Here is a 16829-nt window from a genome sequence, read left to right on the forward strand (position 1 = left end):
TTTGAAGGTCTAGTGTTTATGTCTTAGTGTAGAGGTGATGGATGATCCTAAGGAAACAGCACTGTCCAAAACAATTTATTCTTATGCACATATGAACTCACAGAGACTGTGACAGCCTCACCTCAGAGCAGCTACACAGGTTCAAACTAGAAAAATTCCACAAGGGGAAGGGGAAGTGGACACAAAGTCCCACCCTTATTGATCCCTCCTGAGAAGGAGGGGGAATCAACTTTCTCCAATAGAGAGGAAGTTGATAGGTAGGTAGGACCGAAGAGATATTAGCACAAGGTACTGAAAATGATCAAAATACACTGCATGGAAAAAATTAATAAAAAGCACCGGGAATTTGAAAGCCAGTTCTGTTACATATAGGCCTTTGGTTTTGATCATCTTCTGTGCTAACTTCTAAGTTTAGAACTTTCACTTAAGTATTCTACACGCTTTAGCTTTCTGATTATAGGGTTACTTATCATATAATATATATATATATATATATTAATGTTGTTTCTTTTGTCCTCCAGTCACAGGATTCAAAAACATCTGTCAGTGCTTCTGATTCTGCTGTTAAATACACTGTTAAAATACTTAAAAATTATAGGAACATATACCTGTTAGCCCTAAACCTTGGACCCTCCTCTAAAACATAACTTGAGATACAAGTATACTGAGAGTTTGTTTTGTCTTATTACAAATATTAATGCTTGGTAATCTGTAACAAATAAAAGTATAACTTAAAATATATTATTTTGACATTGTAGGTAGAAAACTATACTTTAAGTGTACTCAATTGCTTTATTATTTTCTTATATATGTATATATGTAACATGTATCATATGTATGTATTATATGTAAAATGTACACTATATAGATACTGTTAAGTAAAACTTCACAACTCAAAGAAAGAACTTCTACCTGGATTGGAGAACTGGAAGAGAAATTAAAACGGATATCCCTGCAAAATAAATATAAGAAAGTAGTTAGTAGGAATCAATCATAAGTGAGTAGACCAATGTAGATTAATATGTGATCAACTTTTGCAGCAGTTAAGTAAAAATAAGTTTAAATAAAAAGGACTCTTACTGAAAACAATATAACAAGAAGCTCTCAATTTTCACCATGTTTAGCATTGCATACATCACTGGATTTGCAAAATGTAACTGTGAGGATATTCCATACTTGTTCTTGGAAAAAGCCAGTGTCATAGGATCACCAAAGTTTGATTATATAGTGAACTTAAGCATACCCTTTGTTTTCCAGGGAAAAATGGTCATTTAAAAACCAAGGCTGTAAAGTCTGGAATAATGTTTAATAGTATCCTTTGTCTAGCTCACTGTCCAGAAATTTAGCCTAGCTTTGGGAATGCTAGCATGAGTGTTTCTAAAGTTTTGGTTCATGCAGACACCAACTGAGGGATCTTCAGCATTTCTCTGCATTTCCTACAGGCAGAGTGCAAGAGCTGCTATGTGCCAAGTATGGTCCAGACCTGAGCTATGCCCAGTATTGTGGACTTGAGTTCTTAGCTCCTGGCATTATTCATCTTACTCATGTTAAGACTAGATTCTTCCCACTTTATGCCTGGACTTTCTCTGTTATTAAATTTTGACGATAAGGGTGTCAACGATGGAGAAAAAAATATCTCTACAGCAATGAAACTCATAATTAAAGGAAAAGAGAAATAAAGGGAAATATGTCTTAAAGAACTTAATATTAACTCAATAATTTTTTTTCCATCTTGGTGATAGACAGCTTGCTAAGTTCATATTTTAGCAATAAATGTGTTGCAAGCCATGCAGTAGACACAAAGATTTAAGAATCAAAAGTCTGATGGCAACTCTAGTTTATATGAATAAGCCCCCTTGTAAAATGTGCATCATACAGTCTGGCCACTTTTACCCCTCCACCACTTTTTACTCCTCTGCTTCCAATTCTCATTGAATCCCTTCTTCCCAACATGTGCCCCTCCTATTTTCATATCTTCTTGTTTTTATTTTGATTTCTTTCTTTTGCGTGTTGTGTGTGTGTGTGTATGCATGTGTGTGACACACTGAGTTTAAGTAGGTTTCTCACATGAATCAGGTGTGGGGGTGGATCCACAGAACACAGGCAACTAACCGGTGTCTACAGCACTGAGAACAGTTACTCCCCCTGTCCCAGAGACTATTAACTTCCAGTAGCTACTCTGGCCTGGGTAAGTCCTCATCTATGAAAGAACGTTGACCAGCCCCAGCTTGCTTGCGTAGGTCTCCTGCAGGTAGCAACTCTGGTGAGTTCCTGAGCTCAATGGTCATGTCATGTCCAGAAAGCAGCGCCTCACAGTACTCCTCCATGAACGAGTCTGAGCTGAATAACCCTTTGATCAACTAAATCAATAAAATGATATTGGTGAAAACATCTTATAGATTACAGAGCTTCCTGCAAATAGCATTATTATTGCAAACAGAGAATTAGTAAAAACAATTAGTCCTTGTAGGGACAAGTGTTTGCAGAGAGTTTGAGGTTGGGATAAATGAGTGAAACGCAAAGTTTTCTATGCACTAAAGCCTACCTTATGGAAGCTATTACAGCAAGGCTGCCTGTTTGCTTGGAGGACAGGAATCTTCCTATATCTTACTAAAAGCATAGCATCAGCAAAGGGCTGTGCTCTCTATGCTGAACAATTGTGTCACAGACTCAATGCCATCATGGTTGGTCGATCACCAAACCTTCTTTAGAAAACAAACTTCAACTTAATTGTCTAAAACTCAGACCCTTTCTGAGAACCCAAAGGAGACTTAGAGGTCTGGTAGACTTAGAGGTCCCTTCTAACAGTCGCTCTGATAAGCGGCCACCTGAGTGCTTTGCTTCTGATGTACAGACAAGATGGAGAGCTACATCCACAGATCCTTTTGGTGCTGTCAGGAACAGAGAGACTGGGCTTTATGGTGGTTGTGTGGTTACTTCACAAATCCCGGAAGCAGTTTTAAGAGGTCAGGTGTTTAATCCAGTGGCCACCTCCCGTGCTGGCCTCTACCACAGAGTCAGCATGCACGCTGTCAATTCAATGAACCCACATCCCATGGCATGGCTTTGTGGAGAGTTGTAGAATATAGCCAGTGGGCATAGCCCCCTTCACATTACTCCAGGTAGTTATGCATGAAACAAACATGGTAAGTATAACTGTGCTTCAGACGTAGGCTCATAGTTTATAGACTTCTACCCCCAGAGGGTGTAAGATGCAAATGAGGGACAGTCTGGAACTTTCTGATCCATTCTATATTGTCTCAGGGTTTTGTAGGAGAATTAGTTCTTCGTTGAATGCTGTAGTTAGAATACCACGCCTAGTATAACTCTGCTGATTATCTCCAGCATTCATGAGCAGAGTCATTTAGAGAAACCAGTGAGGATTATATATTACTTGTATTTACTATGTTAGTAATTATAAATCAATATTATACATTACAATATATCACATGTATTTATGAGTCATCTCTAGAGAACAGAATGGGACTTTCCTAAGCTTTGGAGGGAAGACCCTTTTGGAGCACAGGGTAAGACAAAAGCAAAAACACCTATTTCTGCTTTTTAAAGTGACATTAAAAAACAAACAAACAAAAAACAGGGACTGAATTCAACCTCAACTGGAAAAGAAAGAAAGAAAGCCTAAGAAGTGAAGTAATATTCCTTCAGGGATATGTATTTCAAAGAAGTACTTAAAGAACCAGTACTTGAACACAGAGGTTTGTTGCTGGTGTTGGTGGTGATTGCTTAAAAATAAATGTTTAGCTTTTAAAGTTCTTCTTTCTCAGATTAAGAATATCTGCAGGTGTAATCTACATTGATATACTCGGTCCTGATCAAACATTCAGGCATTCAGCAAGTGCCTGGTAAAAGTTTCCTTTTACCAGGGGCCGTGTCCCAGTAGGATGGGCCCTCTTCGCCTGACCATAGGCAGCTGCTTTCTCTTTTCCGTACCTTTTTCTATCCTTCCTTTCTCCTCAGCATGGGTAGTCTCCCTTATTAAAACCAAGGATTCTGGATATGTCTTGCTCGCTGTTTTCAGAAAGGTGCAGTTTCCGCTCGCTTTGGAGCAGATGGGTGCAAGGGTGGATGGAGAGAAAGAGAAGGCGCTGTTTGATCTGTTCCTTGGTGGCAGGGGAACTGTGTAGGTCACTCCCGGCAGGCCAGTGCTAACCCGATGTCCCTACTTCATAGTCATGCTCTCTCCAGATCCAAGGTTATGCGATGTTACAGCTAGAGCAAGGCCAAGTCTGTTCCACCTTCTCAGTCTTAAATCTGAGGCACAAAACTACCCCACGCAAATATGCTGCCTTCTGGTGATGGTTCAAGTCTAAGGTGGTACCCAGGTCACCACCTTCTATGCTTAAAACACTTCAAGTGAAGAGAAAGAACAAGAATGGCAGGATGAGTTAAGAGAAATACAAAACATCCGCTGTGATTTAAATGGCAGTATAGCATTATTTTTAATAAACTTGCAAGTATTTGTTTGAAAGTTACTCATCAGATATGATTCTATTCACACAGACGTAAGCTCCAGATCTGGTAAGAACTGCTTATTTTCGTTTTTTGTTGTTGTTTTTTTTTTTAATCATTTTAACTTGTGATATTTAATTTCTGAGAATTTTTACAAACAGCAGTGCTAGGGTTTTTTTTTTTTTTTGTTTGTTTGTTTTTGTTTTTTGTTTTCTTTTTTAAATGTGAATATGTATTGGTCAGTGAGGTGTCTCAGTAGATCAATCGACCAACCAGTAAATGATAAAAATGGATGTGAAATGGACATTTCCACATTTCTGCTAGGGGTCTCTCTGATCCTTCATAAGCATACAGTCTCGCCGAGTTCATTAAGGAAATAAAGTATTATGAGGTAAAGGAAGAGCAGCCTAAATCAACATGGCCAATTATTAATCCTAAATAGAGGAAACCTGAAAAAACTGATTTGGAAGAGGAAGTGGGGGCACAAGGAAACATCAGTTTAGTGATTATTCCACGGAAAGGGTTGTAAAAATTACAACTGTGAAAGTATGTATAAATGGATAAATATGTGTATGTGTATTCGCATATACATGACTGAGAATTTTCTTTACTAACACTAGAAATTACCTTCAGTTCTACCTAAGGTACATCCTTTCAAATTCACAGGTGCATCAAGAAGGGAAATGTCTAGTAGGACAAAGAGTGAAGGAAGAAAGCAGACCAGAGTAAGAAAGTTGCCGTTTCCCTGGAGGCATGGTCTAAAGCAGAAAACACTGCCATAGGCCTGTGAAAGACAGGACATAGGATTGGACAGAGAGTTCCCACATAGAATGAAGGTTCTCAGAGCACAAGCACAGGCTTCAGTAATGTAATTGTGCTTAGGCAATGGACTGGGTTTTTCATTTTTATTTTTTTTAAACTACTTCTAGAAAAGAGAAACTGCAAGAAAAATTTTCCATGCTAGTTTTTCCTCTAGATAGAGATGAAAAAGTCTCTCCTGAGAATTCCTACAGGTTTGGCCTAAATTTATACAACTTATGGGGTTTAAAAAGGTAGCAACAAGAATCTATTGAGTCCCTAGGTCCTGAGAGGGCCCTGGGGCTCTTGGAAAAAAAATAAATGTAAATCCCCATGGAGAAACATACTCTCAGTCCCCGCTTCTCAGGAATCCTGCTGATCGGGCCTCGCATCTTATAGGCATGAGCTCACAAGCCAGAATTACAAAGCAATTAGAGAAAGCCATTGGGACTGAGAATCAACAGCCAAAGAAACTGGATTAAACTCTCTCCTGACTCACAGCTTCAGTTATTAAGAATTGTCAGATATGTTTCTCATATATACATATATGTGAGTATGAATAAATTATACTGTGTGTATATATATATATATATATATATATATATATGATGCAAATAAATGGTGAAAAGTAGCTCTGAGGTGATTAGCTATCATAGAAAACAGGGAGCAACAGATGGAAAATATGGACAAGGGGATAAAGATGTTGAAAATTTAATGAGGTGGTACAGCACAACAGCTGCAAGTGAGGAAAGAGAGTTCTGAAAGGGTTAAAACTAGGGCAGTTTTTCTAGAACTGATGGACATGAAATTTAGGAAACAATGTGAAGCACATACATCAAGTTCATGTAATAATAAAAACAAATAAAAATGAATAAATAAAGCAGCCATGAGATTTTTTCCTAGGGTAGCAAGGATTGTTTGAAACAGAAGGAAGGTGGTTTAACAAATTAGCTAGGACTTCTGGCCTTCTTCATGGACCTGTGAGTCTGACCACCAGCAGCAATAGAATTTCGTGTGCATCTTTTGAAGAAAGTAGAAAAATAGACACAAATATTAGCCAATCACATAGAAGATGAGAAAAGTATCATTAGAATTAGTGTGTGTGTGTTTTTTTTTTTTTAATTATGTGGCAGGCAAGTAAAGATTATCCTAAACATTAATTTATAGTCAAATTTAAGAGCTTCAAAGCTAAGGAATGGTGAAGTTTCTTCTGGTGCTTTGGTGGAAAAAGCCAGCCTTTCTCAAGGACTTTCTCATTCGCCAGCTGTAGTTCGGGTTCTGTGGCTTTTGGTCACAGGGTTGGGAACTATCTGAAGGACAGTGGAAATTATTGCCAGGCATACAGCATGACTCCTGTGGTGAAAAGTGCCCCATAGAAACCTGTAACTATCCCACCAAGAAGCATAATAAGACTAACTAGCACACCGGAGATAGAATTAAAATCAGGAACAGTATTTCCAAGAGTTCTGACCTGCGTGGATACACATGTGGGAGATTGCTCTCTGTTGCCTCATTACTGAATTCATGAATCAAAGACTCCGAGAGAAAAGCCACCGAATCAGCTCACCTGGGCTCACGGGGGCTCACAGAGAGTGAAGCGACAACCAGGGAGCCTTCATGGGTCTGACCTAGGACCTCCATATATATGTTATGGTTGTATACCCTGATATTCTTGAGGGACTTTTAGGTCTCTCTTTTGTCTGCTTCTGAGACCCCTTTCCTGCTACTGGGTTGCCTCATGCAGCCTTAATATGGGGGTAGGTGCCTAGTCTTATTGCAACTTGGTATGCCATGTCCCTGGGATGCCTGCCCTCTTCTGAAGAAAATGGAAAAGGAGTGGATTTGAGGAAGAGTAGATGGGGGGGGGCGCAATTTCAAGGAGAGGAGGAAGGAGAAACTGCTGTTAGGATGAATACATGAGAAAAAAAAATTTTAAAAAACTGCTGCTGCCAGGATGTTCGTGCTCTTCCTCTTCCTCCAACTTCACAGGTGCTGAGGACTTGTTGCATTAATGTTTCTTTACATTACTTCTGGGTCCTGTGTCCACACTCATTTCCTAAGTGGCCCTCCTCCTTGAGAGTTCTTTCATATGACAAGTCATGGCTCGTGAAGTCATGGACAGAGCAGTCAATGTGGCCTCAAAAAAAGCTCACATCTATCATGATGTGGGAACACTTGACACAGTGCTGACACTGCTTTCCTCAGAGGGAAGGCCCCCCAGGTCAGGTCCGGCCACTGTTGATGACAGGCTGTGTCTTGTCTTGGCTGTCGGGTGCTGCAGGCCTCCCGAGGGTTCCACTGTTTTGCTACTCTATCGTTACCTGAAGATGGAGTGGAGTTCAGGATAGTGAGGTGGAGTGGAACTCATTTGCATTTGGAGGAGTACTGCCCCACACTTAAAATATAGAAAAAAAAAGTGCCAACAAAACTGCCTTCTACTGCCTTTGAAATGAAAGGAGACAGGATGAATTTCATCACTGTAAGCCCAGTGGGGCTTCTTTGGGCGTGTTGATTGAGAGCGGCGTTGGAATCCCAACTTAGCAAGTAAGTTTCCTGTCCAGCATCTAAGGCACGCTCGCCATTTGTGTCAGCTGCCCTCTCCTGAAATCAGGCAGTATTGGTTACATCTTTAAACTGTTGTTCCCATGCCAGAATCTTGTCACTACACTAACACTACATTCGTCACCATTTAGAGAGACTAGGTGAAGGAATGCCGAGCAGAATCCTTAGGTCTTCCTCATCACTCAGAACTGGAATCCTGGACTACGAACAGTGGTCCAGACCTGCCGGTTCTTCTGTAGCCATCATTTCTGGCGGTCAGCAGTCAGTCAGCAGACCCAGCTGGCAGTAGGATCTGTCCTGGTTCTTTGCCCTTCATTCTCCGTTCCGGTTGCCCACGTTAAAGCAGGGCACACCAGAACTGTGTAGCAAATGAATTTGCTGGCTCAGGTCAACTCCTATGGTTTCTTAATGTCTTTCTATAAATTTTATTGTGTGCTGTTATAAAAACCTCTATTTTGAAAAATCACAAATCTCTAGTTAAAAGGTTCATGTTAAGGCCACATGGTGTAGAAGCACACATTTTTAAATATTTCAAACAAGAAAATTGTAAATTCATGTGGTGTTTACACATTCTCAGGCACATCTTGAGCTGGAAAGACTAAAGAAAGATTGGAGTGAGCTATTAAATATTTTTAGCAAGATAAATTTGAGTTTCCAGGAATTGGAGTTTTAAATTTTTTAAAGGCAGGCATGCTTAGTGATTGTATGTTAACTTTGTTGTTGGTGGTGGTTTTTTTTGTTTTAAAACAAGATTTCCAGGCTTGTCTGAAACTTATATATAGACCAGGTTGGCCTCCAACTCACAGAGTTCTATACCTTTCTACCTTCCTTTTACTGGGATTAAAGGCAGGTACTACCACAGCCAGCTTGTTTTTGAAATGTAGCTCAGGCTGGCCTTATACTCCTGCCTCTGCCTCTTTGACATACCCTACCCTTATGGACATGCACCTCTCACCTAGCAATAATGTTTAATCGTAAAAAATTGTAAGTTCTATGAAATATTTTTTATACCTATTAAAAGTTGTTTCCAAATGTCTTTGTGGCAAGTGTTCTCTCTCTTCTTCTCTTCAAAACCTATTTTGTGCTAATGAATTAAGCTCACATTTAATACTTTATATGACAGATGATCTGCATAACTTAATATATGCATATTTTTTGTTTCTATAATAAGTAAATATATATTGATGTTACTTCAAGCATAGTTATGTGATTATAATCCTACGGGAGAAATCAGGGTTTTGTTTATTTTTTATCATCTCATGAAAATTTACTGCAAGATCTTAAATATTTGAGGAAATAAGGACACTTTTTAAACAGGAAAAAGAGAGTTCAGATAAGCCACTAATACACGGATGAGCAATTAAACATTTTATATATGACTAAAACAGAAGGTGGAAGACATTGAATTTTCAAATTCATTTTGAAAGAAGGTAGGAAAAGAAAAAGGCATAGGAGATAATATTGCAAATGGACTAAACTTTCTTATTAAAACACAGGGATTTCTTGAGTGCATAAAAATTAAAGCCAGCTATGTAATATATATGAAATGGTAGGCAGGTCACAAAAGGTGTCACAGAAATACTAAACTAACGGTACATGCAGTCATTAAATTAATGAGAGAAAAATGTGAACTTAGCTTAGAATGTCTCGTTACACATAGAAAAGAACGTGTGAGGATGACAGTCCTACTTTATGTGGAAGGTATAACATTTCTAGAATGTTGTACATCTAACTACCAGTATTGCACAACATAAAACATTAATGGGTTTATATGGAAGAAATGAAAAATATGCTCTCTAATATGAGACTCATAACCACAGTCATTACAGCACTCTGATAAGGTAAATTGAGGCCTTCAAATGAAACTTCTTCCCCAAAGTATGTTATCTCTCACAACTTAGATGGGCCCAGAAGAGGGTTCTAGCAATGACCAAAACAGTGCATGGGTTTTGTTGTTGTTGTTATTTTTGGAATACAAATGAAAAATACAAGAGAAGATGTCCAAACGAGAATTTTATGAATTTAACTTTGTGTATAAACTTGATATTACAACTAAAAATCTTTTATTTTTTAATTATTACAATTTATTCACTTTGTATCCTAGCTGTAGCCCCCTCTCTTGTCTCCTCTCAGTCCCACCAACCCTCCCTCTTCTATCACTGGTCCACTGATAGGGGAAATCCTCCTCCCCTTCTCTCTGACCATAGCCTATCAGATCTCATCAGGACTAGTTGCATTGTCTTCCTCATCTATTTCGTAAACATTATTTAAAAATTGGTTAACTTAAGTGAGAAGAATGAGATTGTCTTGGCAAATTATTTACATTTAAATATAATTTATTATATTTAATAAATTTATTATATTTAATATAATTTATTATATTTAAATGTAATAATCTACTGCAAAAAAACAGAGGCACAACTATAATTCTACAGAGCAGTAAGCCGTGTTTCAAAGGCTACACATAGCTATTGGAGTGGAGGGACTAAAAACAAACGTGGTTGATCCATTTTATTTCTTAGATGAGAAAATTAAGATCAGAGATCATATGTGTTAGACCAAACATGGTAGCTTATGTCTCATGTATGTAATGCCAGCTCTTAAGGAAGCTGAGACAGGAGAACAATCATGAGTTCAAGACCTGCCTTGGCTACCTAGTGAATGACAAACCAGCCTTGATGAAACATGAGATCCAGAAAACCAAAAAGAGAAAAAATGTATGCATTGGTCTGTACTTCACATGTTTATAGTCATGAATTTAGTGTTGGGCACCAGCATATTGTAATCTTGAAATCACCAGTTTCTTTATGTACACAAAATAGTAACATAGGGTGATTGGCAACATTCTTTCTTCTTTTAATAAGTAATATCTATTTAATTTGGATAAAATTGTGTCAAGCCGAAAACTTAGATCTGATTCCAGTCTGGCTTGATTGCTCTATTTTATCAAAGTGATATAAAATCGATAGGAATGGGATGTTTACAATTGTAACATATAAACAGTACGTTCAATGTAATTGTGCCTTTCCTGCCAAGTCTCTCTATTTCAAAGTCGATTTTTAGAAGTATTAATTGCAAGGTTGTAAGCATGAGAGGTCTTGAGACAGGAAGATACAGTGTTGGTGACCTAGACCCTCTATAAGGGAGAGAAGAAGGGCTTTGAGAATGACTCCTTTTCCTGTGGACAAATGTCTCTCAGCCAAATTACAACCCCCCCCCCCCATGGCTCTATCTGTAAATAAAGCAACCAAACAAACACACGGCCCTTGCAGCAGTCGATCCACTCATGAAGCTTTCCGGTAGGAGGATGTAAAGAGGTCGATCAGGCCAGTCCGTACTCTTCTTTTGTCTCCCACAGCCCCACCTCCCAGCTCCAGAGATGCTTGAGTATTGTTCTGGTGGCTGAGGCTAATGGCATGCTTAGAACCTTCAGGTCTCTTAAAAATACTCCCGGAGCAGCATGGCCCTGAGCACTGTCTGGCCGTCTCTGAGAGTCAGAGCAGTTAGCTCAAAGCCTTTGGAGAACACGGATGGATTCAGTGAGCATTCCACCACATCTCCTACCTACTCTCCATAGGGCCCGGGGGGGGGGGGTAGTTTCCTTGCTCGACTGTGTTAACTATGAGAATGGGAAAAGTGCCTGACGTATGTTCTATGCTCTATAAAGAGACTCTCATCAGTGTTATGTTAATTATCCATGTCTGATTGCTCTGACCAGCAGAATAGTTTCCATGAAAAGCAAAGCTGGGGGATGATGGAGCATGCCTGCCACCCGTTGCGAAGCTTATACCACATCAAAGGTTTTTGCTTCTATCCTTTTCGCCAATAATCTTAAGACACATACCCTCCATCTACTGTTGTTTTAAAGGTCATCTTGAATTGATTCAGCCCCATATCATTTAAGTGTATCTGTTCGTTAACCTGGATGCTGGTATCAGAATGGCTGGCGTTTGGCAGGACACTTGCTTCAGTAATTTTATAACTAAGGCAAGAAAATATAAATTCTTAGAGGAATAGCAATTTCAGTAACTAGAGAACTTAATAACAGCTCTATTTTAATTCCCCTAGTTATTTGGTATTAATTTCCTATAAATACATCCATATGTGTGCGCCATACAAAGATTCCATGAATAAATGCTGGCAGCTATTTGATAAACTGTCATCTATAATTTTCTACTTCTGAACTTACTTTCATCCATCCAATCAGTACTTTGCTTACACTCAAAATATTTTTAAGTCAACAATGCTTAGCATATCTAGAGAAAAGGTCATTTTGGAGCAACCGATACTGGAAGGATGCTTGCATTCGGGTTGTTTATTTCAGCAGGTAATCTGTTTTCCTGGCCAGGAATAACCTGAAGAACATAAAACAAGGCATGAACCTTAGGTCCTACCTAGTGGATCTCTTCTTTGGTCTGATTTCTTTGCTTTTGCTTGTGTTTCTAGGCTCAGCTATGTAAATCATGCTGAAGATCTGGCCTCCAAGCTTCTACAGTGTTCCCCAAAGAACAGGCTATCAGCACAGGCCGCCTTGAGCCACGAGTATTTCAGCGATCTTCCCCCGCGGCTATGGGAGCTGACTGATAGTAAGTAGGACTGCAACACCCAATCAAAAGCATTTGATCATCAGTATGTAGCATGCATATAGACAGATGGACTCACTCATGTATGCATAAACATAAGGTTAAGTATCACTGTGTGTGTGTGTGTGTGTGTGTGTGAAAGAGAGATTGAGAGATGTGATCGTTCAAGCCAGAAGGGGGATCATGTGTGTATATATACTTATTGGAGCCCTGCCATTCAATTCCTAGCTTACCAGACACAGAAAGAAAATGGATTCAGTTTTTGCTATCTCTGCTCTGCAGTCGGCAGCTGCACGTCTTTGTATTTGATTATGTGTGTGTCCAAAAAATGATCCGAGCCATCATAAAGGAAAAGGAAAATATGATTTACATATTTAGTGCTTTCTGCAAACAGTACTATTTTAACTGGCTGCAGTACACAGAGGAAAAATGATTCATTTCTGTTTGATTTTCAGAGACCATCTTGGCTGTAACAATAACCTTAAAAAGCACTGCTCGGCAGTGAGCTGGAGAACAGAGCTGGCCATTGGCTAATGCACTCAATTGACATGTAATTCATTTTAACTACACATGCTCTTGGTCTTTGTACAGACAGCTCTTCTCTAGATCTTTTTAAAACAAAACACATTCCTGGGTGGGTTTTTGTTTTGTTTTTACAGAACTGCTCATATTTACACAGGCTTTTTCAATTACATTTAAAGTATTTGGGGAAGGATTTATGGCTGGGAGGATCTCAGTTTTCTTCCCAAGTGTGAAACAGAATTCTTGTGAAATTTTAAAAAACACTGTGGCAGCAGTAGAAATATTTTTATTCAGTGGTGATATGTTCTTTCCAAAGACCCATTAGAGATATTTCTTAACATAGTTCCCGATTGCCTTAAAAATAGCATACTGCATAAATGTATAAATATTTATAATGCATTTATTAATTCTTGTGCATACATCACTTATAGTAGATATGAAGTTACTTCCTTTGTCTCTGGAATTTTTTTTACCATCCCTGCCATATTGGATTCTCCATAGCAACAATCACAGTTTCTCTTTATTTTGGAACTAAATCCTAAGTAACTCCCTTTAGTCTTCTTAAGCTAACTTTATACATACATATATATATAACTTATTCCTATCCTCTTTTTGCCCTAAGGTAGCTATAGATATATTGACCTGATACTTCCCTTATGCTTACAGATCCTCATTAATATCTCAAGCATTCCCAACCTATTATTCTATCTTGCTCCCTTTCTAAAAGATCTACTTCCTGTTGTAACAGTGATTCCAAACTTTAAAAGAAAACTCAAGATTAAAACCTGTGGCGGGGGGGGCAGTAAATTGGTTATGCATCTCCCCGTACTGGAAAAGACAAAGGCACAAATGAGCACACTAGTTTCCAGCTTACTGGAAACTAGTTTATATACTGATAAATGTGTTTTGTTTTCCCTATGCAGTATAACTTGACCTCACCCCTCCTTGGTGACAGCTCCGTGCTCTCTGACTTGATGGTTGAGTTTAAGCCAGGATTTTGAGGGTCTGTGAATTCCGAATTCTGTCGTAGTACTTTCCTGTTAATATAGACTTATTACCCACTTGCCACTTAGTTTATCAGCCAGTGGTTAAATCCAGTTTCTGTAAGGGAGTAAATGCCTACACATTATCACTGAGCAGCAGACTGCCAGCCGAGACAGCCTTGTCCCCATCATTAACAAGCACAATGTATGCAGAACACCAGAGGGGAATTAAAACCACAAAAAATACCTCAGGGTGGTATTTTTAATATGAGAATTTAATTTGTAATTTCACAGATTAAGAATTTTGGCTGCATTAATCCCTTTATCAGCTCACAGCAGGCTATTTGCAGAAGCATAACCATAAGGCGATATTCGTTGGCAGAAACACGTCTCTGCATAACGTTAAACATCACGAGCAGTGAAACCTTTTGAAGGGGGGCAAGAATAAAGATGAAAAATCATTATATTTTTAAAGCGAGATTCTACTAAATGCCTCCGGTAACAATTTTGAGTTACAGAAATGCTATTTCTGTGTCTAGAAGATAATCATTATGAAGGGTAAATCCATTCGTGAGAAAGGACAATCCCAGTATTAAATACTATAGTCATTCCCATTTAGAACAACGTGGCTGCCCTTGTAAACATGTTTGTAAAACAAAGAATCCCCAGACTTGTGTGACTTTGGGAATTAGTCCCTCAAAGTGAATGGCGGGGCAGTGTGACTCTTGTCTGAGTTATTCGGCTGACGGTGCTCAGAAATCCTTGAGCTTCTTCACGTTAAACTTTAGAGTGGTGTGGATTTCTGTAAAGTTCACTGACTGGCAAATGGCAGAATCTGTGACAGCAGCAGGCCTCTCCTGTCTCCCATTCAAGGGAAGTTTGGGGGGGAGGGCACGCCTGTCAAGAAGTACTGCAGAACCAACAAAGGGATGTGTGTGCATTGCAGCCAAGCGGTGGTGCTAGCTCACCAAATCCAGGAACCTGGTCAACTCGCATTGTCCTGAGGAAATGGCATAGCATGGGTGGAGGTGGGGGGAGTGGGGCTGAGGTTCAAGGTGAAGATGCTGCTGGCTGATTCTGTTCCTAGTTAGGGTTGTCCTCGTGGCTACCAGAGGCCTACCTTGCTGGATCCTCGTAGGGTACAGAGAGTATGTCTCTGTTCTTAAAAAGCTACTAATCCCATCATGAGGACCACCCCTTAAACCCCCTTCCTGAAGTGGTCTAAGTTTCATCACCTCCCAAAGGTACCATCCCCAGGTACCAACACACTGGGACTGGGGCACTAACATAGACTTAGAAGGGAATACAATTCATGCCAGGAAGCTCTTAGTCTCCGATGGCTCACAGCACTTTTTTTTAGAAGAATGTCTGCAAAAGGAAAATACTTAGGGCAGAAAGTGAAACCAAGTTAAAAGGAAAAGATTGGGCTCCAGCCTGCTTTGATTGGTCAGGCCCTGTGGAAGTGTACGGTCTACAAGAGCATGAGAATCAGTGGAAGCCCATTGGGCCTCATAGGAAAGTGACCACCCGGGAGCAGACAATACAGCGGGTTCATCAGGAGCAGGGGTAGGCAGTGTTGTGGATTGCCAAGCCCTGATGCTGCTGTGAGAAAATTCAGCTTCCTTTTCAAAATGGCCGCTGAACTGAAGCACATTAGATCTGGGGGCGTTTATTTTAGTCACGTCATAAGAAAATTCAGAAGTGAAATATTAGTGTCACCAAAGCAAGAAATAGGGTAAATGCATCAAGCAGAAGTAATTATACGAGTACCTACGGATCTATATGGCAGCTAGAGCTGACCAGGGATGGTGACAGTGTCATTCTCTTCTCCCCAAACCCCAACAGTCTTGCTCTACTTCTGTGCAAAGATTTAATTGCAGGGAAATAAATAGAGGGTTGATTTAGAAGAAATTCATCACTTTCCCCAAGCACACTGCAGGGCATTCTCCTGTGTGTACTATCAAGTTACATAAATCATTGAACTGTCCTTGTCAAAGTAAATGAACAAAATGCACTTCACAGCACAGAGTCCTTGATTTTACTACATTCATTTGCTAATTCACCAAACTCAACTCTCCTAGAAGAAGGCCCGCAAATTGGTCCAGTGTGGAGAGCACTGATCTGGGAAGCAGGCACCCCGGAAAACTGTAAGCTCAGCTCCACAGGTCCTAGCCAGGCAACTGTGGATATGTGCTTTAGTTCCGCTGTGCTTCTGACTTCTCACTCAGAGAGCAATCCGAGGAAGGTATGGAAGGTGTGGACGTCCTGAAGGACCTTTCTAGATCTAATGTTGGTAGCTTTGCCTGCTTGGTCCTCTACAGTATCTCAATAGTGTGATGCTAGCATGTGGTGCCATGCCATGTTTTTATGAAAACAGCAAGCACACCTAACTATTTTATTTTATTAATTTATTTATTTATATTGACACAGGGTTTCACTATATAGACGAGACTGACCTTGAACTCCCTGTCTACTTCTGCCTTCCTAACACTGGGGTTGAAAACCTGCATCACCACGCTGGCTAGTGCACCCAATTTGAATAGCTCCGCTGTTTCCTTTTCCTATTCTGTCTAAAATGCTTTCTCCGTAGGTGGCAATAACTCCTACACTGCTGTTTCAACACCTCTGCCTTTGGGGGTTTTCCCAGCTTTCATCTTGATCTGTCTGTGGAATTTAACACAATTATCTGCCACTTTTTCCTATTAACATTTCCTTCACTTGGTTCCCAAGGCAGGATTCTTGCATGGTTTGCCTTTCACCTCCTACAACTTTCCTTTTCAAACTCTGATCTGCCAGGAAGGCTAAGGAACACGGTTAGTGTTCAGTCCAGTGCATCCTGCATAGACCTGTGTATCTGGTTCACTCCCTAGGGCTGGGTGTTTTCATCCAGTCTCAAGATTCAAATATCATC

The 16829-nt window shown here is 39.7% G+C and overlaps 1 protein-coding gene across 4 annotated transcripts in view; it reads left to right on the forward strand.

The window, feature by feature from the left end:
* Positions 1 to 16829, forward strand: part of Cdk14 (cyclin dependent kinase 14) — a 529514-nt gene that overhangs the window by 432007 nt on the left and 80678 nt on the right. For all 4 annotated transcript variants that reach the window (XM_055612730.1, XM_055612732.1, XM_055612733.1 and 1 more), the window contains one exon: positions 12277 to 12416. In XM_055612730.1, coding sequence (XP_055468705.1) covers positions 12277 to 12416 — 140 coding nt within the window. The remainder of the gene's footprint in view (positions 1 to 12276; positions 12417 to 16829) is intronic.

Source organism: Psammomys obesus, unplaced genomic scaffold (assembly GCF_907164565.1).
Source record: "Psammomys obesus unplaced genomic scaffold, mPsaObe1.curated_primary_1811, whole genome shotgun sequence".
In the NCBI taxonomy this organism is placed as follows: domain Eukaryota; kingdom Metazoa; phylum Chordata; class Mammalia; order Rodentia; family Muridae; genus Psammomys; species Psammomys obesus.